We start from the raw sequence: 26,528 nt of genomic DNA, 5'->3' as shown, positions 1-26,528 counted from the left end.
ATGCAGCTGTTTTCCACTACAATAATTGAGAAGTATTTTTCCATAGGGAATGGGTAGGAAGAAATTTGAATATTAGAAGGATCTGTGGAGGAGCATGGGAGAGAGAGATTGAAAATGTGGAGAACAAATGCAATGATGCCAGTTGGGATGCTACACCGATAGTGTAGAAGATAAGAGATGAAGATCTGAAGGAAAGGTATCAAAATGGGAGGAGGTAGAATCAGTACCACTCAGGGGTTTGATGGATAATCCAGAGGAATTGTAAAGAGGAAGTAAAGATAACTCCAAGGATTATGACCCCATGGAGTAGGTAAAAATGATGTAGTTAATCACATTTGGAATTATAGGAAGATTTATTGTAACGTGCATGGATTCAGGTTGACTCCACAGTGATGCCAGATCCCAGATGCCATCTGACAATGGATTCAGAATCACTGTAGCATCTGCATCCTTTGTTGATTCATAGATCTATTATTCATGCTTTCCATCATTTTCAGTTAATTTATCCATGCCACAAACATATATCGAGGATATAGTATGTGTTGGCCACTATTTTAGATGCAAGCAGAGAAAAGAGTTTGCTAAAAGGAGCATATTTATATTTATCCTTTTACCTTGACAATTTCTGTGGATCTAAGACTTTACACTGAGTCACCAAGTCAGCCACAATCGAAGTAGTTCAACTTACTGGGACTATCATTTCTGAGTCACAGCAATATAACGATCTGAACATTCAAATTCTCTCAAGCACTTAGTATACACAGTCTACTTCACAGCTGTACACTCCTGAAAATAATATTGCTAACTGAATGCTGTGCTGTTTCAGAATACTAGAGGTTAAAAAAATCATTTTAACTCATGACAGCAATCTTCAAATCATCGGGTCCCTATTTCAAAATGGTTCCTTTTTTCTACTCAGAAAATATGCAAACAGGTAAACAGTAGATGACTTACTCATTAAAGCTCCCATATTTTCATTGCAAATTTCTAGCGGGGTTTTGGAGCTGATGCTTTCTGTTTAGTGTTCTTGTAGTCTCTGAGTCACCAAAGTTTATGGGTTTTGGCAAGAGGACTCCCTCTATGCTGTCACAGTATTACAGGTGGGTAGGAAGGAATATAACTCTGGAAGTGCAGCCAGGACAGGGTGCATCTAACCACTCTTAGATGCAGGCGCCCTCAGCTTCAGCCCTGAGACTTGTGCTTCCTGAGGCCTCTAAATTATGATGCATAAGTGAAAGCTTGAAATGCACCTTGTGAGTTGGTAGATGTGGAGTTGCGATCTGAGAGCTTTCATTTCTAGCAAGTTCCCAGGGGATGCTGACTCTCCTGGCTCATGGGCCACACTTCGAGAACCACTGAGTTAGTAACTCCTGTCCTGTTCTTCTTTCATACAGACCTGAACTACATACAGGTCTGTATGAAGCAGTAGTTCAGGGAACCTGGCAACCCGAGTCTGTCTCCTTGATTCTAAGACACGCTCTGGATACCCTAGACCCCAGCATCCCCTGTCCAGAGCCATCCACTTCTATTTGCAGAATGGCAACCACCTGTGTGGCCTCCTGATGGAAAACCTCCCCTCCAGTGTGCACACATCGGTTAAGAGTTGCTAAAGGGTCAGTCAATTGTAAAGTGCTTAGGTGTATAGGACAGGAGTGGACAGAGATCTGCTTGGTGCAAAGCCTTTCCCAGAATAGGAGACTAAAAGAGATAGAAAAGGGGTGGGCAATGATGAGAAGGCCTTCGTTTACATGCTTGCTCCAGGAGGCAGACAGTGGGGTGGCCTTGTCTTTGTATCTATGTAGGTAAAAGGGGAAAGCCCCATCCTGTCAGAGTCCATCCCCGAATTTTTTTTTTTTGAAGATTTATTTTATTTATTTGAAAGACAGAGTTAACAGACAGAGTTAGAGATAGAGAGATCTTTCACCAGCTGGTTCACTCCCCAGATGGCCACAGCTGCACCGATCCGAAGCCAGGAGCCAGGAGCTTCTTCCAGGTCTCCCACATGGGTGCAGGGGCCCAAGGACTTGGGCTATCTTCTACTGCTTTCCCAGGCCATAGCAGAGAGCTGGATCGGAAGAAGAGCAGCTGGGACTAGAACCGGCGCCCATACAGGATGCCAGCACTTCAGGCCAGGGCATTAACCTGCTGTGCCACAGTGCTGGCCCCCATCCCCGACTTTAAGATGACAGAACCAGAGATAGTTCTTGGGCAGTTCTGTTTCATGAACTATTGCAGCTATAGCATTCCCCTTAGGGTGAAGGGAGAATGTTTTCTTCTTCCATATAGTTCTTTTTTTTAAAATTTATTATTATTATTATTATTATTTTTGACAGGCAGAGTGGACAGTGAGAGAGAGAGAGACAGAGAGAAAGGTCTTCCTTTTGCTGTTGGTTGACCCTCCAATGGCCGCCGCGGGTGGCGTGCTGCGGCCGGCGCATGGCGTTGATCCGAAGCCAGGAGCCAGGTGCTTCTCCTGGTCTCCCATGTGGGTGCAGGGCCCAAGCATTTGGGCCATCCTCCACTGCACTCCCGGGCCATAGCAGAGAGCTGGCCTGGAAGAGGGGCAACCAGGACAGAATCTGGTGCCCCGACCGGGACTAGAACCTGGTGTGCCGACGCCGCAAGGTGGAGGATTAGCCTATTGAGCCACAGCGCCGGCCCCATATAGTTCTTTAAACCTTTTACCAGATGACCATGCAATATATGGGACAGTGAGTATGCTTTGGGGTCCCTTGGACTTCAGCTTTAACTTCCTGTATGAATTTGAGCAAATTAGTTGCCCTCTTTGTCCTCAGTTTATTAACTTTAAAATAGGAATAAGAATGACTCCTACCCTTTATGTCTACTCAATCAAATCCTTCCATCAACCTTTAGCTCAAATGCCACCATCTTGGACTAGGGGAGGGTCACTCACAGCCTTTTGTCCTTTTGTATTTTCCTGTGATTAATGTCTTCCTTAGCCTGCTGGATTGGAGAGAGCAGGGATCATGTTTTCTGAATTTACAATTGTGTCAACTTCTCTCTGGCACAGAGCCTGACAGCCGAGAGATGTTCAGGCCACATGTGTTTAATGTGTGAGAGCTATCACAGTTGGGGATAAGTGACCAGCACCTACTAGGTGCTGAAGAGGGGACTTTTTCCCAGTGCACTTTGCACAGTGAGCAGACATCTTGGTTCCTTGCACTTGACTGGTGCGGGAGGCTGGGGTGAATTTGGGACAACTAGGATGTGCACCGTCCAAGGCAAGAAAAAATGTGGCGCGATAAGCTACTGGCCTGAGCAACTGGAAGCCTGACAGGCTTTCTAAAGACTTAAGACAGGCACTGAGCCGTTCAAAACAAAGGACAATAAATACAGGGACCAATGCCCGTGCCAGGTTTGCTAGCCCCTCACCACCCATCCCCCAGTCCTGCATCCCCTCACCAGCATGTGGTGGAGTAACTGGCCTCCCCCTTCCTCCCCACAACTTGGGGGGTTATTTTAAGGGTCCCTTTGTCATCAGCCAGCTCAAATATTCTGTTGACAAGAATGTCGGAGGCCAGTTCTTGAAGAAAGGAATGATTTTCTAAAATCTGTGAACAGGACACTTTTTTTTTTTTAATGTCAAATACACCATCTGCTTGTACAACTGTTTCTAATTACCTCTCTGCCTAGGCTCTCCACTGGAAGGGCTTGGCACCAGCACCCCGCCCAGAGCAGCGCCGCTGCCCAAATCCTCGCAGGCGGCTCATCAACGCATTTGCAGCTCCGGGTGCAGCTTGGGTGTCCGTGGGTCCGTCTGCCTGGCCATCTGCCGGTGGCCCCTCTCCCTCCTGCTGCCTCCCTGGGAGCCCCACCTTGCAGGCGCAGCCTCTGCGCTCAGCATGCGGCCGCCCAGCCTCAGGCACTTCTTGCTGCTGGCTTCCTCCCTTCTCCTCGCCGGGCTGTCAGCCGCTCCACAAGGCTTCTCGCCGTCCCTGAGGTGAGTGTGGTCTGTTCCTCTGTGCACCGAGTGGCCTGCTTTGCGTGGCAAGGCTCACGCCTGCAGAGCGCCGTGCTAAGCCAAGAGCAGTTCCCAAGTTGAACGTGGGATAAGCGGTTTCCAAGCTGCTCCTGTTGCTTTCCTGATCAATCCGCACCGCATGTTGGTCTCTGACCTTTGGCTTCTGCTTCGGAAAAACACCACCCTCAAATGGAAGCTCCACTCGCACGACCCTGGCAAGAGAGAAAGGTGCACCTGAGTATACCTGCACTCCACGTCGGGTGTGCGCTGCATTCCGAGAGAGGTGCTGGGGTATTCCCCTTAGGAGAGCAAAGTTTCCAGTAGTTTCCATAAAGTCTGCTTTGCTGCACATGTATGCACTCTGCCCCTTGCCATTAGACCAGGTGCAAGTCTCTGTAGGCACCTCCCGTTTTTCATAAAATTCAGTCCACTGTGACACTTGGGTCATACCCCTGGGGCTGTCCGTCTCCCCCCGGGGTGGACAACGGGGAGGAAACTGGGCCCGGAGCAGACCGGGCAGTGTGTGTGTATGTGTGTCTGTGACCTGGCTGTGGTCCCTGTCGCCCCACGCAGAAGCTGGTCGGGCGCCGCCTGCAGGCTGTCCCGGGCGGAGTCGGAGCGCCGGTGCCGCGCCCCTGGGCAGCCCCCCGGGGGCGCGCTGTGCCACGGTCGGGGCCGGTGTGACTGCGGCGTCTGCATCTGTCACGTGACCGAGCCCGGCACCTACTTCGGGCCCTTGTGTGAGTGCCACGAGTGGGTGTGCGAGACCTACGACGGCAAGACCTGCGCAGGTAAGGGATTCCTGCGGCTGCACAGCGGGGTGAGCGGTGGGGACGCCTCTCCCCTGCTATGAGCACCCCGAGGTGAAGCCCTGGTCCAGGGTTGTGCTTGCACGGGCTGATTCTGGTGGAGTTGTTACAATCCTTGCTAACCGCTCAGGTCCCAGCGTGAGTGGCAGTAGTATCCCTCAGTGGTCAAACCCAGTACATCTATCTACGTTCCTCATTACACACTCAGTTTCCCCACGCCCTCACCAGTGGACTGTTTTGATGCCCTCCCTCCATCAAGAACATAAACCATAGTATTCGCAGATCATGAGCCTCTATTTTGTTTTATCTAGGAAACACGGGGAGGGGTACGGCCCTCCTCCATCCCAAGGGGGCAGAGTGTGTCTTTGAACTCTGATTGCCCTCTTGTGCTCAGCATACAGTTCACACACAGGGTGCATATCAACAAGCATAAAAAGGAATAAAAAAAACCAGGCGCATATTTACTTTGGAGGCATGGCGCTTGTCTTGTTTTCGAGTATTTTCATGTCGCATGTTGGAGCTGCAGTGACACTTGGTATTTCGTGATCCTGGGGAGAAAATGCATTCGTTGGCTTCACAGATCGGATAGAAGTGATTCAGCCTCGGATACTGAGAAGGGTCAAGAAGTTAGTTTGTGGAGAGCACGCCTAACCTCCTTACCAGTTCCACGTCACTGTGGAATTTCCTTCGGCCAAGAGCTCTGGTTAGTGTGGGCTGTGCAGAGACTCCACCCTGGAGAGGACAGCACAGTGTATTCCAACCAGGGTTTGGCAGATCTGTGGGAATAAATAGCGATGTGTTTCACCCTGGAAGTAGCTAAGACAGAGATGTCCTACCCTAGCACAGAGAGCAGGCATGTGTCTGGAGCAAACGGTGTTTGCTTGGCACCTGGGCCCTGCAGTGCACAGTGAGTGTACTTAACATGCAGACTGCTTGGCAGTGGAAAAAATAGGCATAGAAGTCATTTGGCACAGGTGTGCCTGCGTGGTTTGTTTACCCTGTGGAGGCTGAAGCTCAACTGCAAAAATATTGAATTCTAGAATTTGTTATTTTAACTTGATCAGTTGCACAAGCTGTGGGGTTTTTAGGGGTAGCCCTTAGAAAGAAAGCTAAATATCACTTAGTATTTCATTCCAAATGCAACTGTGTCCTGGTTTATCTGTTTTTTGCCTGTATTTATTTTGTTTCAAGGTTCATATTTTGAAAATTAATTAATTAGGCAGAGAGACAGTGGCAGAGACAGTGAAAAGCAGAGAGGCAGAGAGCATGTGTGATTTTATCTTCTAGTTCATTCCCCAAATGCCTGCAAAGGCCAGGGCTGGGCTAGGCTGGAGCTGAGAGCCGGAAAACCAGTCTGGTTTCCCGCCCGGGTGGTATTAACCAAGTACTTGAGCCGTCACCTGCTGCCTCCCAGTGTGCACATCAGTAGGAAGCTGGAGTCAGGAGTGGAGCTGGGGTGGGAACCCAGGCCCTGCAGGGTGGAATGTGAGCATCCCAAGGGCCAAAACCAACCCCCTCTGCCTTTTATCACTCTGCCAAGATCTCTTCAATATTGGGAGTCTCTAGGACATTTCCAGGGGCTTCTGTATTGTAGTTCGTTAGCCTGTAGGAGGTAAGGTAAGGCCTTTCACCTGCTGGATGAGTTCCGCGCGACCACAGGTCCCCTCACTCTTGCAGAAGCTGAGCTGGAGCCTTGTGGCCAGCTTTGCGGAGGCTGCTGGAGGGTGCAGCACTCTCTCTGTCCTATAGAATTTTGTTGTTTGTTACTGCATTCCTCCCTTCCTGATGCAAAATTCAGTCCTGAGTCATACGCGGATATATTTTGGTTGTGTCTATGTTTCTAAAGATGAAGAATTGCTTCTCCTTATAGCAAGGCTGAGTGAACGGATTTGCTCCTTTTCCATCTGGCCTGCTGACTGATGCCTGCCGAGGCCCTCTCAACAGGCCTCTTGCAGAATTCGCTTCCCTGATTGCTCTAATTAGGTTTCCAGGCCCACGAGGAGATCCCTACATGCAACACATTGGGCCGGCGAGTTCTGTGTTTCAAATTTAACGTCTCAGTTGCATTTGTAAGATGGAGTTCCAATTTTATAACTAATAAGATGGGAACATAGTGGGTTTTCTGGCTTTAAGTGAACCTGGGCCTCTACCTCTATGATAAGCCCTCCTAAGTCCCTTCCGAAAACAGAGTAACTACCAGAGACCTCCCTGACTTCCATGAAGAAAATAAGATTCTGCTGTGGTGATAAATAATATTATGGTTAAAAGGAGAGCTTCTGGGGGAAGTTTTTCCAGGATTCAAATCCCAGTCCCGTCATTTAATAGCTGTGTAAAGTTGGACAGTTTGTAGAAGATCTGACCTTGATTTCTTCATCTGTAAAATAAAAAGCCTATAGAACAGTGCCTGACAGAAAGTAAATGCTAAATCCATGTTAGTATATGTATTTTAGTATTATATATACTTATAAATGATATTATAATAATACATGTGTGTGTATATGTGCAACATAGTGTTATAGTGACACACAAAAGATAGGCTAGGGTGGGTGGATGGACAGACAGACAGCCTGGCCTTTTGTTTGTTGAGCAGTTCTTGCTCTGAGGCCGGCTGAGCTCTCTTCTTGTAGTCTTGGGCCTGTTATTGATTTAAGGCCCCAAAGGTCAGGCAAGGAGAGCGGTTCTGGCCCAGTCTCAGAGCAGCTGTATTAGATACACTGTGCCCTTTTGCCGTCTCCTCTGCTGGGATTCTTACACTGTGAATCATGTGAAACATACTCAGTTTAGTTTGAGCTGAGTGAAATTGATTATGTTCACGTTATTGAAAGTCTGTTTCCTCCAGTGTCCACTTGTTCATGGCATGTGAGTCTTCCTTGAACTTCTATAGCATAAAGGCCTGGCACAGTGTTTGTTGCTGTGGGTGATGAGAGTCTGTGGAGGAATACAGTTATTTTAGGGAAATATGTCTTCCAGACACAATTGTGTGAAAATGATTTTGGTTGATTTTCCTAAGCCATCCCTCGGTAGCTCCATGAACAGCTATGCTTGCACTTCAATAAAATACTGGTTTCTTGAAAGTCTTTTAAAGTCGTTTTTGAAATATGTCACATAAAAGAATTCCAGTTGTAGTCACTGGGAAGACCTAATTGGATTCGATTTAGCAAACAGATTTGAAGTCTGACATATGTGCTAGGCTCTCTGCTGTTGAAAGTATTTAAGGACAAGGTGTATCAAGCAGCTCAACACTGAGTAGGGAGGCCAGCAGACATGCCAAATACCTACAACTCAGTGCAGGGTATAATCTCAAAAAATTTTATGACGATTCCATTGAAGCAGAGATGAAATATTGTGGTTAAATGTTGTTGAGAAAGAGGTAGTATTTCACAGTCTTTAGGTGTAGGGTGGTTTTAATCCAAAAGAGTAAATCAGAATTATGATTGAATCAGAGTTATGATTAAATTGGAATTAGATAAATTAAATTTGATTAGGGAGAGGAAGGTGGTGAATCTTTTTACTGCCAAGGGCCATTTGGATATTCATATCATCTTTCATGGCCTACACAAAATTACCAATTTAATGATTAGCCTGCTATAGATTTCTTTTTTTGAATTTTCAAGTCCCATCCATGGTTGCTTTGGCAGGGCCAGACCAAATGATTTTCTGGACTTTAAACTGCCCTAGGGCTGTATGTTGCTCGTCTGTGTAGCAGGAAAGCACGTGAGTATATTTGAGTTATAGTGTGGGATACAAAAATTAGCTTGACTTTACCTTAGGGCTATGGGGGAAGTAGTTGAAGATATCATGAGGGTTGTATTTGAAGATATTATGGAAAGCTTTGGACTTGAATGAAAAATGTATGTTCCATTGAGCAGCATACAAGAGCTTATAAGCATTTTGGATACAGGAGTGAGGGGTGGTGCTCATATTGAAGAGCAAGATGGTGCCCCGGGGCCATGGCAATTTTGATAGAGATTTGATAGTGAGAAGCTCAGTTTAGATCCTAATGTCTACATTATGGGCTGGGAGGAGATAATGAGGACAGAATTACGACGAATTTTAGAGATGGGTTAAAAGTAGAACCCAGATGATTTGGTGCACAAGGATGAATAAGGAAATGAATAGGAATTGATGCTGGATTTATAAGTCTGAGTGACTAGGGATACCATAGAACTGATGGAATAAGTGAGGAAGAAAAACCATGTAAGTTCCCATCAGTCACTTAAAGTCCTTATTGAACAACAGACTTCCTTTATGTGAAATTGCTATAAAATGAACACTTCTTGCCAGCATGGTGAGATTCTGGACTTATTAGTCTACAGATCTAGGGCTGGATGGAACCTTGTCTGAACTGTTGGTAAGTTAAGTTAATTTCCTCATAAGAGAATTCTTCAAAAGATTCATGGAAATGCATATTAAAAAAATATGTGTGTATTTCCAAAATTTTTGTACCTAAATGTATCTTGATTCCCTCCGCCACATGTGTCCTGGCTTGTTGCTCCATTTCCCTCCAAGTTAAATGTGTGGAGTTGCTCTTTGCTTTTTCCTTTGCTATTTTCCTTTCTCCTTTTCTATTTTCTACCACCTTTTCCTTTCTTCAAACCTCATTCTGCCCCACATGTCTGCTTCCTTGCCTCTCTCTGGTCCCCTTGGATTCAAATACCCCCTTCCCCAGCAGTGTCTCTCTATGCAATGTCAAGGACATTTTAGCCCCTTCTCCACTAAACGACCGTGTTGGGCAGAGAGGCTCCAATGTCTTCATTACCTCCTTGTGTGTGTTTTCATCAAAACCTCCACAGCTCCTGCCGCATGGCGCAGGCATTCATGTAGTCCCACAGTGAGCTCGCCCACTTCATGTGAGCCTCTGTTGGAGCGCTCCTCTTTCAGATTCAACAGTTTTGGGTAAATGCATCCTAACTGACCCCGAGTATCATATAAAAGGAAAAGGTTTGCATCCTCAAAGAATGTGTCAGGCATTCACACCCCATTTTTCCATTTTATTGGTTTCCATGGACACTGCCCTGCACACCCTGAGACCAAGGTACCTTGATTGTTTTGAAGCCCATATTTGTAAGATGAAGATGTTGAAACAAAATGGTACAGATGTGGTCATTATGCACCCCCCCCCCCCACCATGCCACAACAGGAACAGGGTGTCCGATCCTCCTCATGCTGCCCTTCCATGGTCATGTCCCCTACCACAACCTGGAAAGATGTTCCACTTTTTTTTTTTTTTTTTGACAGGCAGAGTTAGACAGTGAGAGAGAGATAGAGACAGAAAGGTCTTCCTTTCCAGTGGTTCACCCCCCAAATGGCTGCTGCAGCCAGCGCACTGCGCTGATCCGAAGCCAGGAGCCAGGTGCTTTCTCCTGGTCTCCCATGCGGGTGCAGGGCCCAAGCACTTGGGCCATCCTCCACTGCACTCCTGGGCCACAGCAGAGAGCTGGACTGGAAGAGGAGCAACCAGAATAGAATCTGGCACCCCAACCAGGACTAGAACCTGGGGTGTCGGCGCCGCAGGCAGAGGATTAGCCAAGTGAGCTGTGGTGACTGCTGGTGTTCCACTTTTAAGGACTCTTATCTAGGATTGGGCCCATCTAAATAATCTGGGGCACCCCTCCCATCAATCACATTGGTAAAGCCCCTTTTGCCAGGTTTCAGGAACAAGGGTGTGGATGTCTTTGGGCCCCGTTGTCTTCCCAGTGCATTACCACTCCTGTAAAGTGTGGGTGGGAAGAAAGAGAAGTTCCAAGGCCGTGAACGCCATCAACACCTTCTCAGGCTCCTTCCAGTGTGAGTGCTGTGCCGCCTTCTAAGAGGTTCTCTAGATGATCCGACTTCTCCGGCCCCAGGTGTCACCAGGGCTCCGGATGCGGTGTGGTGGGCTTCTGGTGTACATCAGCAGATGGACTCACCGGCTGACAGTTGCCTGAGTTTGACTTTCTGACATTATCCCTGGCCAGCTGTGGAGCAGTGATAAGTGACTTCAGTGGTTCCGACTTCCATTTCTTTATCTACAGAAAGTACTAAATGGGAATCATAAGGGTGTCTACAAGCCTGAGGAAGTCATTGGTGCTATTACACTCCCTGATGCTGGGCACTGCTCTCTCACCCTGGCCGAAGACGAGTAAGGAGAGGGAGAGAGCGCACTTGCTGGGTGGCGTGTTTTGCCCCACCACTCTTGTTTATGTGGAATGCGCCTGGAGTTCCAGAAGGCCCTTTGAATCAAGAGGCAAATGTGATGGCTGCCCATGAGCATGGCTTGGCTGCAGGACAGGGGTGTGGTTAGGAGGAGATTCTGGGGGGCAGCCACGCCAGTTCTGGACTGCTTGCCTGTGGGTGGCTTTTGCACAAGATAGTAATAAACGTTTATCTTGTGTGAGCCCCTGGTCTTTTGGAGTTTTTTGTTTTTGAAGGTTAAATCTAATCCTAACTGGCTGGCACTGCGGCTCACTAGGCTAATCCTCCGCCTGTGGCGTCGGCACCCCAGGTTCTAGTCCCGGTTGGGGTGCCGGTTCTGTCCCGGTTGCTCCTCTTCTAGTCCAGCTCTCTGCTGTGGCCCGGGAGTGCAGTGGCGGATGGCCCAAGTGCTTGGGCCCTTCACCCACATGGGAGACCAGGAGGAAGCACCTGGCTCCTGGCTTCGGATCAGCGCAGTGCGCTGGCTGCAGCAGCCATTTGGGGGGTGAACCACTGGAAAGGAAGACCTTTCTGTCTCTATCTCTCTCTCACTGTCTAACTCTGCCTGTCAAAAAAAAAAAAAAAAAATCTAATCCTAACAGAAACAATGGTTTGGTTCAACAGGTTCAAGTCTATTAAAATAGGGCAAGACAGAATATGTGTATGGTCAAGAGTTTGAGCTCCCCAGACAGAGTTGGGTTCCAAACCAGTTCAGCTGTTCTCTGTACTTCTTCAGGTTGACTCAGTCTGTGCATTTCTGAAATGGGGAATACTTAACTCCCTATGGAGGGTTATTGCAGCATTTAAAGGGGGGAAATATATACATGAAGCATCTAATAGAATGTCTGACACATAGTTATGCTAAGTGATAGCTACCAATACTGTTAAACCTAGAATCTCTAAAGTAAAGGGGAATAAATGCTCCTTTGCTTTAGTTCTGTTTACTAGGGATGAAGCAACCTAGTTGGATGTAGATTCCCTATAATATTAATATTTCCAACATAGATACCTTTTTGCTTTGTAATTTTCATGAGGTTATTATTTCTATGAATCAGAGGCACAGTTTTTAAAAATCTGACTGCTAGAATGAAATTCTCAGACTGCAAAAGCTATCTCAAGATTAAAATGTTTCCATTTATTTACTTATCTGGATATTTAAAAATTATGTAAACAATGTCCATTAGCAGCAAAAAATCAAACAATGCAATTTACAATGAGGAAAAGTCCAGTGGGGTTGCCTTTTTTGCAACCATCTGAGAGAGCAGGTTCTAAGCAAAAATTCAGATATCTGAAGTTCAAATAGTTCTCTCGCAAATCTCTAGGGAAGGCTCCCCATTTGATTCCATTGCACCATTAGTTGTTCTCACCGAGAAAAGAGTGAGTGTTTACTCCAGGCAAGGAAGACATCTTTGGTTTTTGTCTGGGTATCTGTTCTACTGAGATTGCTCATTCAGGACCATTCAGCTCATAGAGATGCTCACAGGGGGAGGTGCACACCAGGAATCTTGGCCCACTGAGGTGACATTGGTCACTTTGGAGGGGCCTCCACTCACTGAATAGAATAACACAATATCTACACTACTTAAATGATTATTCCACCATCCTTTTTGCCAAATATATAATTTAAGTCCCTAAGCACATGTAACTGAATTCAAGTAGTTAAATATGTGTGTGGAGTGATTTCGTTTTGGTTATATTCTAAATCTTAGCCTTGCAATTTGTTAGTATCAGTTTAAGGAATATGCTTCCACGTTTTCCCTTGCTTATGTAAATGTGTGTGTGATAAACATGCACACACACAAAACACAAATGCATGTGCACAGTGGCCTTTTTTCTTTTTCTGTTTTTGTTAAAAATATATCATGGCCCTCATTCTAGCTTAATAATACATATGAAAAAGAATTTTAATGGGTGCTCATATATAATGTTCAGATGTGGATGTCTTGATTAAACTCTGTGCCTGTGACTGAACATTCTGACGATTTTCAGGCTTTTTGTTATGGTTATGTGTTTTGGTTTGTTATTTCACATTGCCATGTAGAGTTACACGTATGCACAAGCACTCACGGTGAGACTTGTCCAAGCACACAGCTCTCCGCACGCTGGCTCTCATCTGCGCATGTAAGCCATTCTGCTAGAGTGAATTGTGTTCCCAGGCACATATGAGGGGGTTGCCAGGCGCACATAAGTGTTGATAGAAGTCTCCTCATATATTGCTGATCTTGGTGTAGGGAAGCTAAATGTATGGGATTGGGTGACCTGAGGCCATCGTCCCTTGGGAAATGTAGCTCCCAAGCCTGGTCTGGGTTTCAAAGGCAAGAGTCACATCTGAGAAGGTGAAGAAGTCTGTTCTGCTGACACCATGGGGCCCGAGCGTTTACGGGGTGTCTTTAGGCTCCTGCACAGGTGAATTCTCCAGCTATTTTTCATTAACTCTTAAATTGATAAAGATTGAGGCTGCAGGAAGGGCTGCAATCTCATTTTCTTTGGAAAAAGAGTGCTTTGTCTTTTCAAGAATCACATTTCCTGGAAAATAAGAAACTATATTTTGTAATGGAACTCATTCTTCTGTCTATTCTACATCATCCTCTTTCAGCCTGGGTAGAAGAATGATGGCTTTATAAAGGGAAAAGAGAAATAAGACCTTTATCAGGGTGCCGGCTGGCTTGACCTTGAACCGCCCGGTCTTAGCTTCTGTGGTAACATAAGTTCCCCTGAGAAGAGCCCTATCGTGGAGATTGTGTGACTCACTAGTTCAATCACCAGTTGTTCCAAATGAATAACTCACTCACTTGAGTTTCCTGTATTAATATTTGGAAACCTCCCAGCCTAAGTCAGGCAAAAAGAATATTTAAAAAAGAGGTCCACAAGTTTGAGGACTGCTTAAAAACTTTTCTGGTGGCCTGATGTTAACTGTACATTTGTGGCCTAGTCCACGGGGACGAGTCAGGAGCCAACATCAGAAAATCAGAGCATAGTAAATGTATTCCTAATTGCTCATTACTGCTCTTTCAAAGCTATCATTTTCTGCTGTGCAAAATGGTTAGACAGAACTGGTTATTTCTCCAAACAAAATGAGTTGGCCATTTAAGCATTTGCCACTCCAAAATACAAAAGACAAGTTACAGACTATTTTTTCTCTTTCTTTCTTGGTTAACACCATTAGTTATGTAAGCTCCAAGAGCAGTCTTGAAATGAAAATAATTCATTTGTTTCAAGAAAGAATTTGATGTACTTGATAGACTTCCCGCAAGCGCCTGCTGGAGAGATTTGAGCCTTGAAATTAATGCTGCGTTAGGCATACAAAAGGATAATGGGAAAATACCTACTTATATTTGAGTATGCTTTGCTGGAAAATATTTTCATACATATTAATTCATCTGATTTCCATAAGAACTTTTAAGAGGTAGTCAAAATATTCTCCAACTATCATAGCACATAACCTTGAGAAGAAAGTACCCCCAACCCTGCAACACACATCAAAATCAATAGACAGCTCCTTTTCAAGCATAATAATAAACTTGTTCTGAAATCATGTCTTTAGGGGAAATATTTTCATGAATTTTGGAATACTGAAATGAGAATATAATTTTAAGGGACATTGGTTTTTATTTAAAAATATAACTTCATGGTTTTTTCTTGTAAAAGCATATTTTCATTCTCATTTCCATCTTATGTCAGAGAATGCACACACAGGGAGAGTATGTGCAAATACTAGAGAAGTAACCAGGCATTGAATGCATTTAATGTCAAAAGAAGTCAAGGTAACAGGAATCCTCAGGCCAAACTTTTTTTGTCATACCAAGAGAAGACAATCTCAGCTGTGATTGACATTTTTTCAAGTGATTACACTTAGCATCAGCTATTATCCAAGTAGGAAGGATACTCTTGCGAAGAAAGTCCTCCATAGCCTGCAATTTTCTTGCCTGAAAAGTGAAAGAGAAGGCAGGAGAGTTGAATCTACATATTTATTATTTTCATGGACATTGACTGATGTTGCTTTGTATGTTTATTTTGGATATCAAAAACAAGTCACATTGGAAACTCTTTTGTTTCTATAAAATTGAGGTGTTCATGGGATGAAGTCCAGAAATTCCAGTGCATGCAGCTTTTCATACTCATAGCCTTTCTGAATGAAGGCAAAGCACAATAACAGAAAAGTGAAGGAATAAGATATTAATAGAGTACTAAATAATGTTGATTGAATTGTCATGAACATTTACTTTATGCCCAGGAAATGGGTCTGTCCACTTCTGGGCAACCATGCAAAGGCTTTGGGGATATTTTATATGTATCACTCATCAGCCTGCCGGTGACTTGTAATTTCTGTTCTGTCTCACATATCTCTGCTGCTATGCCAAACACAGGATTTCAAGACTTATGAGTTTCAATGCAGTGATCTATTTATAACCTAGTCTAATGAATTTAATAATCTTTCCCTTGGGAAAGCTAAGTGGGCAGGTTTAGACAGGATGGAAATGGAGAGGTGGATGGCTCTGGCAAACACTGGGGAATTGGAATGGGAAAAAAAGCTTCACCAAGCACTTATTAAATCTCTTAGAGAATATTGAGAAGGATAGGGCAATCTTATGATAAGATCCCATGATGGGGGTTCAAGACCTGATTTGCTGGAAGGCAGCTGGTGTTGAGTCCCATGGCAGTGGATTCAACAAGGGATGGAAGGATGTTGCTTGTATTACTTCCCTCCATTTGTTACCTCCAGCTTACCTTGAAAGCTGTCCTTTCCATGAGAATTTCTGAAAGTTTTTTTAAAATTTTAAGTTATGAAAATTTCATATATTTCCTATATACTGATTTAGAAATATAGTGATACTTCCCGGGCTACCAACCCTCTCACCATTGCTCCAACCCTTCTTCTTCCTCCCTCTTCCATTCCCACTCTTAGTTTTTGCAAAGATTGACTTCAGTTTACTTAATGATTGTAAAGTTAATCCTACACTAAGTAATGAGTTCAACAAATAGTATGAAGAAAAGAACACTGTTCCTCCACAGAAGAGACAGGAACTGTAAACAATCATCAAATCTCAAAATGTACATACATTACATTTTAGGTACTCCAATACATTAATTATTAATACATTAATACATTAATAATCCAATACATTACATTTTATGTACTCTATTAGTTACTTTGGACCAGAGAAAACATGATATCTGTGTTTTTGGGACTGGCTTATTTCACTAAGTATAATGGCTTCCAGTTGCATCCATCTTGTTGCAAAAGACAGGATTTCATTTTTTATAGCTTAGTACTACTCCATAGTGTGTGTGTGTGTATCCCCCCCCCCATATATAATTTCTTTATGCAGTCAACACATGATGGACATCTGGGTTGATTCTGTATCTTAGCTATTGTGAATTGAGCTGCAATGAACATCGAGAGTCTCACAAATGGTCAATACCCCCATATCCTTGGGTTCCATATCCACAGATTCAACCGTGGATGGAAAATACTGGAAAAAGTTTGTGTCTCTACTGAACATGTACAGACTTCTCCTTGTCATTATTAAATAAAATAATAGAACCACCATTTACATAAGTAATCTATAGGTGATTTAATGTATTGGGGAGGATGTGCATAGTGTACAGGCCAATTCTATGCCATTTCATTTAAGGAACTTGATTATTTAGGGATGTTGGTATCTCTGGGGGGCTTTGGAACCTGTTTTCCTGGACACTAAATGAGAACTGTGTTTAATGAGTACCCAGTATCTGTAAAGCATTACAATATAGGCTTTATCATTCTATAATTTTAATGCATTTGTTCTTAATTTCCCAGATATTTGCACACAGTATATTAAAGAAAAGTAAAATAATATATCTGTGTATCTCAGAATTTACCTCCTACCTGTGTAGTTATCAAAACCAGTCATTACCTCTGGTACCCTAAGGAGGAGTCAACTGGTCAGCATAGCTAGAGCACCATGAGTTTGAACAAGTGGTGAATGATGTATGTGGAAGATTTGGAAGAGAATAGAAATAGTCTAGAAAGCAACTTGCTTTTCTAGAAGTCCAACATTGTATGGAGTGCAGTTAAAATATCTAATCACAATAATGTCTCCCATCAGCTTGTGGGTTTTTTTTTTTTTTAACAGGCAGAGTGGACAGTGAGAGAGAGAGACAGAGAGAAAGGTCTTCCTTAGCTGTTGGTTCAACCTCCAATGGCCACCACGGCCGGCGCACCGTGCTGATCCGATGGCAGGAGCCAGGTACTTATCCTGGTCTCCCATGGGGTGCAGGGCCCAAGCACTTGGGCCATCCTCCACTGCACTCCCTGGCCACAGCAGAGAGCTGGCCTGGAAGAGGGGCAACTGGGACAGAATCCGGCGCCCTGACCAGGACTAGAACCCAGTGTGCCGGCGCTGCAAGGCAGAGGATTAGCCTAGTGAGCTGCGGCGCCGGCCTCAGCTTGTGTTTTTGAAATAGGATACTGATAGTACAGCTAACATTTAGAATTTGCTGTATGCCTATTGCATGATGTTAAAAATCTCACAATAAGCCTTTAGTAGAGAAAATCTTTCTACCATTCCAAAAATAAGGGCATGATTCTGGGAAGGAGTAAATGAAATGGTTAAGATCAGATGTGTCTGACATCAAAACTGTGCCATCAGTCAAGCTGTTCCAAAGTTGCATCATTTAGCACAGTGCCACCAGATAACAGATGTCCAGGCAATATTACAGCCCTTCTCTGAGACTGTGAATTGCCATATGTGGTATTAGTTCATGGTCATTCCGGCTTGCTTTTGTATGTGGAACTTCAATAGGCAAAACAGTGAAGAGATGGAAAGAGAAGCACTGCTTGGGTTCAAAAATTGGCTGTGCCCATTGTGAACTGTTGGCTTGGAGAAGATGATGAAATTGTGCCTAGGTTTCCTTATCTCAGAGTGTTATTGTGATTGTAAGGATGCAGAAAAATCCTTGGCTATAATAAGTGCCCAGTAGCAGCTACTCTTTCCATCATTATCTATGTTATTATTGGTCCTTTCCCATGTCACTCCAATTAGGATATATATCCTGAAGAATAGGAAAGGTAGCTTCTTTTCTATAGTATTCTCTCCCAATTCTTTATTGTTATTGCTGCAAAAATGCTACTTTGCAAGATACCCCAAATGTCAGTGGTTTTCATAAAAGCAAAATAAATCCTTATTTCTCACTCAAGCCTGCAGTTCAGTTGTACGTCAGCTGGACCCCAGGCAGCAGGCTAAGTGCTGGTCTGCCGCACATGATTCTTTGGCTGCCCAGGCTTTGCTTCTGTTGTGTCACATCACGGGGGCACTGGGGCGAGAGGAAATCTGAGGTCCCTAAAGCCTTGACTCAGAACCCACAGCCTGCACTGTACATCCCCATGTTGTTGGTCAACAGGAGTCACAGAGCCAGGCCAGAAGCTTGTGCTCTGCATGGTGGTGTGGCAGGAGGGAGAGAACTGACAGCAATAGTTCTAGCCAAGGGATTTGGTATAGAGATGTTCAAACACTTGGTGAAATTAGTTGATTGATGTGATTGCAAATTTCTCACTGGTATTTAAAGTTAATTTGGAAGCAAATATGTTTCATTTCTATTTTAAGTGTTCAGTCTTCATTAATAGTGAATTATATTGGCATCTTCAGGATTTTTGTGAAGGGGCAAGAAAAAATTTTTAGAAAGCAACAGTGCATTCAGAAGACCATCTAAGAAGGGGGTCACATCAGTCTCATAAAAATTAATTCCCAAAATATAATCTTAATGTCCCGTGAGTGAAAGGACACTGAACTTAAATATATGCCATCTGTGATTTTCTGGCACCCTCTGATAGTTCTAGTTTAAATGGATGCACTTCATCCCAGGAAGCACAGAGTCAGGTCAATATTTGTCTGTGTTCATATGCACAGTCATTGAGTCATCGATCTGTTTTTTGTTCTATTACTCAGCTTAATTTTCACATTTTTTTAAACTTAAAAAAAAGTATTTTACATAAAATAATATATTTAGTTCCTTGAACAAGTCATTTTTAGAATTTCTTCTGAGAACATCAAAACAGCATTGGAATATGGATGGTTAGGGTTATTCCAATTTTTAGTTTTCAAGTTTTTAAATAGCAATAGAATTCAAGTTACTTAAGAAAGAGAAATATAAACAGTTTTAAATTGTGAAGCTGGTTCACCAGTCCACTACTAATTAACAACACCTTTACACAATTCATTCATTGAATGCAGGAAGTGGTTTCCTTTTTCTAACAAGAAACTGTAGGTCATTAAGGGACTAATTTTTCCATAAAGATTGATTTTGAAATGCAAAAATGCACTTTGATTGAAAAAGCCTACATATGTTTAAATGTTTTTGACAGAAATATGTGTGTAGGTATTAGCCTTATAAAAGAGGCACAGTCTTCAATAGTTGAAACTCAGAAAATAGACTTATCAGATGCATTATCTAAAGAAAAATTCTAGAGATAAGGGTTGTGCATATTATGTTGTATGTGTATAATTGTTCATTGGATCAACAGCTATTTAGCAAACATTTATGGATCAGGTGTAGCATTGCTAGCTGTAGGGAATATAAAGATTGAAACACATGATTGTTGCCCTTGAGCATGGTTTTAACCAGGGGCATGCATGGGAAGCATGGTGTTCTAGCCAGAGAGAGAAAACAAACAATATTTTAAGGTAGGACATCACTGACACTTGGTTAGGTTGGTGGATTCTTTTAGGAACATCATCAGAGAAAACCCTTCAGAGGTAAATGGGAACGGTTCACAGGGAGCTGGCTCTTCAATGCCTCCCCAGATGAATGTGGACAGACCTCAGTAGATATTGTGAACAGAGAATTGGCTTTTCCAGATAGAAACTTCTTGTATATTGCTCTTAGGATAAATGGAAAAAGAAGAGCCATCAAATGGAGAGGACCATGAAAAACCATGCTCATAGCCAACAGTGAAATAATGCTGAATGATGCTGGTGGTCATAGAAAGAAAGGGGAGGGAGTGACGCTAGCTGGGCAAGCAGCGATTGAATCAAAGTGATGGGATTCAAGTACAGGGTTGGGATGGTGGGACAAGACCGTGATTCGGTCAATGTAAACTGTTAGGGCCATTCTGGCTTTCAAATATTGTGGGTTTTGTGTCCCCTCTCCGTTGTCCTGGAGACATCTGGGCCTCTTCATGATTCAAACTGGAAGAGTTCAGTCCCTGAATGCCTGGAGAGCCTCTGCCTTCTGGCACTGAGTACTGATTGCTTTCCTCATTCCTGGTTAAATATTTTTCCTATCTCCCATCTGGGATAGTGAAGGAGGCTATGTGGGGCTAGACATGGGATACTGAGAAGGCAATACTGCTGCGGGCAGTGGGGGAGGTGCAGCTAAGATCATGAAGTGGCAGTCTGGCATGAAAGTGGCATGTGGCGGCCAAACAACAAACCAGAGATCTGTCACATGGTGCGCACGTGTTAGTAGCCAAGATGTTCAGCTGTTGGAACTCTGGAGCACAACACATCTCCTCTAAACCATCACAACTGGAGATGTTTCCAGGTTTATAAATTAATACTTATAAATTCATACTTTTATTTGTGGATGCCTAAGGCTTGAATCCTTTAGATATAGGCTAACCAGCTCTCATTAGGATTGAGAAATATGAATAAGTAATGAATTTTATAGGCTGCATGTTCAAGAAAAACTAGTAGATCTCGAGTACACAAGCAGTTTTATTTTTTTAAAAAAGATTTATTTACTTTACTTGAAAGTCACAGTTATACAGAGAGAGATAGAGTGGCAGAGAGTGAGAGAGAAGTCTTCCACCTGCTGGTTCATTCCCCAATTGACCACAATGGCCGGAGCTATGCTGATCTGAAGCCAGGAGCCAGGAGCTTCCTCCAGGTCTCCCAAGTGAGTGCAGGGGTCCAAGGACCTGGGCCATCTTCCACTGCTTTCCCAGGTAATAGCAGAGAGCTGGATTGGGAGTGAAGCAGCCGAAACTTGAACCGGTGCCCATAAGGGATGCCTGCTATACCACGACACTGGCCCCACAGTTTTATTTTTACTATATCCAAAGTAAAATCAGATTTGTTTTGTTAATTGTGTTATTTATGCAAAAACATCTTCAATTTAAATTCATCAATCATAAAATTCCTCATGAAAAATAATAGAGTCCTACTTTCTTTTAGATGGAAAAGAAATCTAATTATTAAATAGATTTTTCATGTACTTCTAATGTTTGATTACAAGATGTGATGAAATGTATGAAGCAGAAAATCAAAACCCAAGATATATCATGAAATCTATGTTATGCATTATAATATTTTCCTATGACTTTTCTCCATCTGTTTTTTAAAATATAAGCACTAAATAAATTTGAGAAATTTTTGGCTCATTTTGGGGGTGGACTCCTTTCAGATCCTTATAGGTATATCAGGGGGTATTCCTCCCTCCCTCCCCTTCTCTCTCTCTCTCTCTCTTTTCTCTTTTCTCTTTCTTCTTTTCTTTTACAAATAACAGGATGCCTGATCCCTGTGAGCTTAAGAAAAAGATTGGAATATCCTGGTCCACTTGACATGTTTAGGACAGCGATTTCCAAAGTGTGGTCCTTGAACCGGCAGCATGCGCATCAACTGGGGACTTGTTAGAAATGGGGATTCTTGATCTCTGCTTGGACTTGCCAGATCAGGAGCTCTAGCTGAGGGGCTCAACAATCAGTGTGCTAGTGCAGCCTCCATGCTGCTCTGATGCCTGGGAAGTCTGAGAGACACTGGTCTAGGACTAAGTCACTTTTGGGTCCCAATCAACTTGAGGCTCAAAGGATGCGTACAGGATCTACATGTGGGGTGTGCCAGTCCCTGGGATAGTCTCATTTCCAGGCTTCACACGGTGGCTAATGACAGCTTTAGACACCTAGCATCACGTTGTCCGGTGGACGGTGGAATTATCTCACTTGGAGTTGAGATCTGGTTGTCTGTGGGTCATCTGACTTAGAAAGTACCTCTGTCCCTGAGCCAATGCCAAGGCTGAGCCATGGGGTGTCCTAGTTGGCTTGAACTACTCATGCCATCCCCTGGTAACCTCAGGGTTCCAGTTAAGTTCACGTGAGGACATTGCCACAGAAGGACAAGCTAATGCAGAGTAGCAATAGGATATGTTCACAGCAATGTCACAGACGGCAAGGATTCACTCATTCCGGGGGAGAACCTCAGGCCAAACTTCACTTCCCTGAGGCTGTAGAGGAAAGAAAGGATTTGAAGATGCTGTAGGAGTCAGTCCCTTGACTGGAGAATGAGAAAAATGTTCATTTTCATGCAAAATATACACTCCCATTTACACCTTCCCACTTCCTCGAGTGTAATTTTAATTCCATAATCCTTGTTACAGGATCAGTACTGAAGATAGCTGTGTGAGTGAAGTGGAAAGGCTCAATTCTTGAAAAATGATAAAATATATTTGGTTATGCTCTCCTAAAGTTCATTTTATTTTTTAATATAAAGAAAATACCTTATTGATGTTTATAACTACATTTTTGAAATCTTCTCTTGCTGCCCATATATAGTCCACTAAGTGGAATGACCGTCATCAAGACAATTGAAGGATCAATTAACTCGGGTGGCCCCTTGAAGAGGTACAAACATAGATGTGAGGAGCAGTGAGCAATCTCAGGTCACATTCTGTCTCTTAACAATTTTATAATTTTTCCACATCCTCACCTCACAGCAGAAATCCTGTGTTCCACACCACAAGGCTTCAGAAACACAGAACTCCTGAATGGGAAGAAATCTGGCAGAGGGTAGGTCCTCATGGAACTTCCTGTGATTCTCTCCATCAGCCATAGTCCTTTCTGTAAATGGCATATTTGTGCTTACTGTCTCCTGCTTCTTGTATCATTATTTAGATGCTTTGAAATGATCAAAAATCATAAATTTTGGAAATTTATGAGCCTAAATTTAAAATCCAGAGGCAATATTTTAGTTAATTTGCTTCCATTATTTTTCTGAACTTTATTTTTCTTTTCTTGACTGAAATAGACATGTGAAAGTCCATAAGCAGACAAAGAACCTTACTTCTCTGATTGTCAGGAAAATATAAAGGGAGTTGCAGAATACCTGCAGCTGATTGGCAGTGTTCTCTGGTTTCACATAATTCTCTCTCCAGCCATAGTTTTGTGGATGTTATAGGGTGGTGTATTTTTTTTTCTGTCTGAAGAATTATGGTTTCTTTAATTCTTAAATTTTTTTTTTTAAATTTATTTGACAGGTAGAGTTATAGACAGAGGGAGAGAGACAGAGGGAAAGGTCCTCCCTCCATTGGTTCACTCCCCAAAGGGCTGCCATGGCCAGCGCTGCACCGATCCGAAGCCAGGTGTCCCCTGCCCCGGTCACCTATGGGAGTGTGGGAGCCCAGGCACCCAGGCCATCCCCCACTGTTCTACCGGGCCACAGCAGAGAGCTGGACTGGAAGAGGAGCAACCGGGACTAGAATCCGGCGCCCACATGGGATGCCGGTGTCTCAGGCAGAGGATTAACCAAGTGAGCCACGGCTCTGGCCCCTTTAATTCTTAAATATTATAAGCCATTTTTCTCTTGCAACTTCGCCAGTTGGCCTATGTTGAATAGCTAAATATGAAAACCACAGTATCAGATATGAAGAAAAACACTGTATGGGATTAACGGCAGAGTTCCCTAAGAGAAGGAAAACATGGGTGAATTTGAAGAAAACATTAGGAGTTACCCAAATGAAAAAGAAAATTAATTTTAAAAAATAATGAACTGAGAAGCATTTAGCTATGTGACAATTTTAAATGGCCTAACTTATGATTTAATTCATGAAAGAATGAAGGACAGGGCCAAATATTTGAAGAAATAATGGCTGAAATTTTATTCAAATTTGAATAAAACTGTATAATCACAAACCCAGGAAGCTTGAGAAACCTGAACCCAAAGCAAAGAAATCTGAAGAAACTAGTGAGGTCCGAAATAACCTAACTGCTCAAAACCAGTTAAAAGAGAAAATCTTTAAAAAGCATGTTGGGAAAATACGAGTAATGCTTACTAAGGAATAAAAATAAGGATGAGAATAGGTTTCCCTTCATCAGAAGATAGTGAAACGTCTTTTAAATACTGAAGAAAAGAATGTAAACCTTCTAGGGAACTATCTTTTTAAATTTTTTTAAAAATTTATTTGACATGTAGAGTTACATTGAGATAAAGAGACAGAGAGGAAGATCTTCTTTACGTTGGTTCACCCCCCAAATGGCCGCCATGGCCGGTGCTGCACCAATCTGAAGCCAGGAGCCAGGAGCCAGGCGCTTCCTCCTGGTCTCCCATGCAGGTGCAGGTGCCCAAGCACTTGAGCCATCCTCCACTGCCCTACAGGGCCACAGCAGGGAGTGGGACTGGAAGAGGAGCAACCGGGACTAGAACCTGGTGCCCATATGGGATGCCGGCACCGCAGGCGGAGGATTAGCCAAGTGAGCCACAGCGCTGGCCCTGGAATTATCTTTCAAAAACAAATGGGAAATAAAAGCATTTTCAGGCTCACAAAGGCTGAAAGAATCATCGCCAGCTGCCCAGGACTGGAAGAGCTGTTGGGGAAAGTCCTCCCGTGGCACTGGGAGGAATATGTGTGTAGACAAGGAATGAACAGAACTAGAAATGGTAAGGGCACGGTGAGTGCAGACTGTAGATGGGGTTTTCTTTCACATCTCTTTAAAGGGAGGGCCAGAGGGAAAGAGTGTGACTACTAATAAAACAAAATGACAAGAGAGCGTAGAAAAAGCAGGAGAGAGAGCATTGCTGGGGAAATACACACATCTGCAACATTCTGAAACATCTGAAACCTTCATGATGCTATTAAATGCCACGTGCAGGGCCAGCGCCGCGGCTCACTAGGCTAATCCTCCGCCTAGCGGCGCCGGCACACCGGGTTCTAGTCCCGGTCGGGGCGCCGGATTCTGTCCCGGTTACCCCTCTTCCAGGCCAGCTCTCTGCTGTGGCCAGGGAGTGCAGTGGAGGATGGCCCAGGTGCTTGGGCCCTGCACCCCATGGGAGACCAGGAAAAGCACCTGGCTCCTGGCTCCTGCCATCAGATCAGCACGGTGCGCCGGCCGCAGCGCGCCGGCCGCGGCGGCCATTGGAGGGTGAACCAACGGCAAAGGAAGACCTTTCTCTCTGTCTCTCTCTCTCACTGTCCACTCTGCCTGTCCAAAAAAAAATAAATAAATAAATAAAAATAAATAAATAAAAAAATAAATAAATGACATGTGCAGTACTGTAAGTAATGCTCATTTTAATCATTAATGGTGATTGCTATTCTCTATGGCTGCATTGTCATTCGTTTATTCAGTCAACGCATGTTTGTTTAGCACAGTAAGGGACATTAGCCAACAGCCAGTAATGTACATTTCACTTGCTTTAAGTATGCACAAAAATTTGACTATATATAGACATTAAATATCAACTTCTTTTTAAATATTTGTTATTTTGAGTGACAAAGACAGAGAAAGACCATGCATCCACTGGTTCACTCCCCTGGTGCTGTGAAGCTGTGAACTCAATTTGGGTCTGTCCTATGGCTGACAGGAGCCCATCTATTACAGGCATCAGCTGTGGCTTCCCAGGATATGCATTGACAGGAAGCTGGAACAGGAAGCAGGGCCTGGACTTGAACCCAGGCACTCCAGCTGATAAGAGGGGTGTGGGTATCCCAAGCAACATTTGTTTTATAAGATTTGTTTGTTTATTTGAAAGTCAGAGTTACACACAGAGAGAAGAAGAGGCAGAGAGAGGTCTACCATCTGCTGGTTCACTTCCCAATTGGCCGCAACGGCTGGAGCTGCACCTGAAGCCAGGAGTCAGGAGCTTCTTCTGGGTCTCCCATGTGAGTACAGGGAGCTAAGGACTTGGGCCATCTTCTGCTGCTTTCTCAGGCCATAGCAAAGAGCTGGATTGGAAGTGGAGCAACCAGGACTTGAACCGGTACCCATGCGGGATGCCGGCACTGTAGGTGGCTGCTTTACCCACTATGCCACAGCACCGGCCCCCTTGAAGCAGCATCTTAACAGATGCACCAAACACCCATCTCAACTTCTTTTCTTAAATTTTTTTTAAAAAATTTATTTATTTTATTTGAAAGGCAGAGTTGGAGAGAGAGAAATGGAGATATCCTCCATCCGCTGGTTCACTCCCCAAATGGCCGCAATGGCTGGAGCTGCGCTGATCCAAAGCCAGGAGCCAGGAGCTTCTTCTGGGTCACTCACGTGGGTGCAGAAGCCCGAGGACTTGGGCTGCCTTCCGCTGCTTTTCCAGGCCATAGCAGAGAGCTGGATTGGAAGTAGAGCAGCCACAACTCAAACTGGCGCCCATGTAAGATGCCAGAACTGCGGGCGGTGGCTTTACCCACTATGCCATAGCACTGGCCCCCAACTTCTTTAATACTTTCTAAATTGCATCAGCTACATTGGCCAAAAATTAAGAAAATTATGCAACACACTTTCTGAGTACATTCTTAAGGTCATTATTTTACAATGAAATTTTCTTTGTAATACTTCTTTATAAACATTCCATTTGTTTTATTGCTTCTAAGTACCAACA

The 26,528-nt window shown here is 43.8% G+C and overlaps 1 protein-coding gene across 2 annotated transcripts in view; it reads left to right on the top strand.

Annotated features, from left to right (window-relative positions):
* Positions 1 to 3,827: 3,827 nt before the first annotated feature.
* The window catches only part of ITGBL1 (integrin subunit beta like 1), a 272,363-nt gene continuing 249,662 nt past the window's right edge, over positions 3,828 to 26,528 (top strand). The window contains exons 1-2 of one of the 2 annotated variants that reach the window (XM_070048620.1): positions 3,828 to 3,961; positions 4,556 to 4,773. In XM_070048620.1, coding sequence (XP_069904721.1) covers positions 3,864 to 3,961; positions 4,556 to 4,773 — 316 coding nt within the window. In that variant the 5' untranslated portion in view covers positions 3,828 to 3,863. The remainder of the gene's footprint in view (positions 3,962 to 4,555; positions 4,774 to 26,528) is intronic. The other variant, XM_070048621.1, reaches the window with a different exon arrangement.

This window comes from Oryctolagus cuniculus, chromosome 9, assembly GCF_964237555.1.
Source record: "Oryctolagus cuniculus chromosome 9, mOryCun1.1, whole genome shotgun sequence".
NCBI classification, from domain to species: domain Eukaryota; kingdom Metazoa; phylum Chordata; class Mammalia; order Lagomorpha; family Leporidae; genus Oryctolagus; species Oryctolagus cuniculus.
This window is presented reverse-complemented; position numbering and strand designations above follow the sequence as displayed.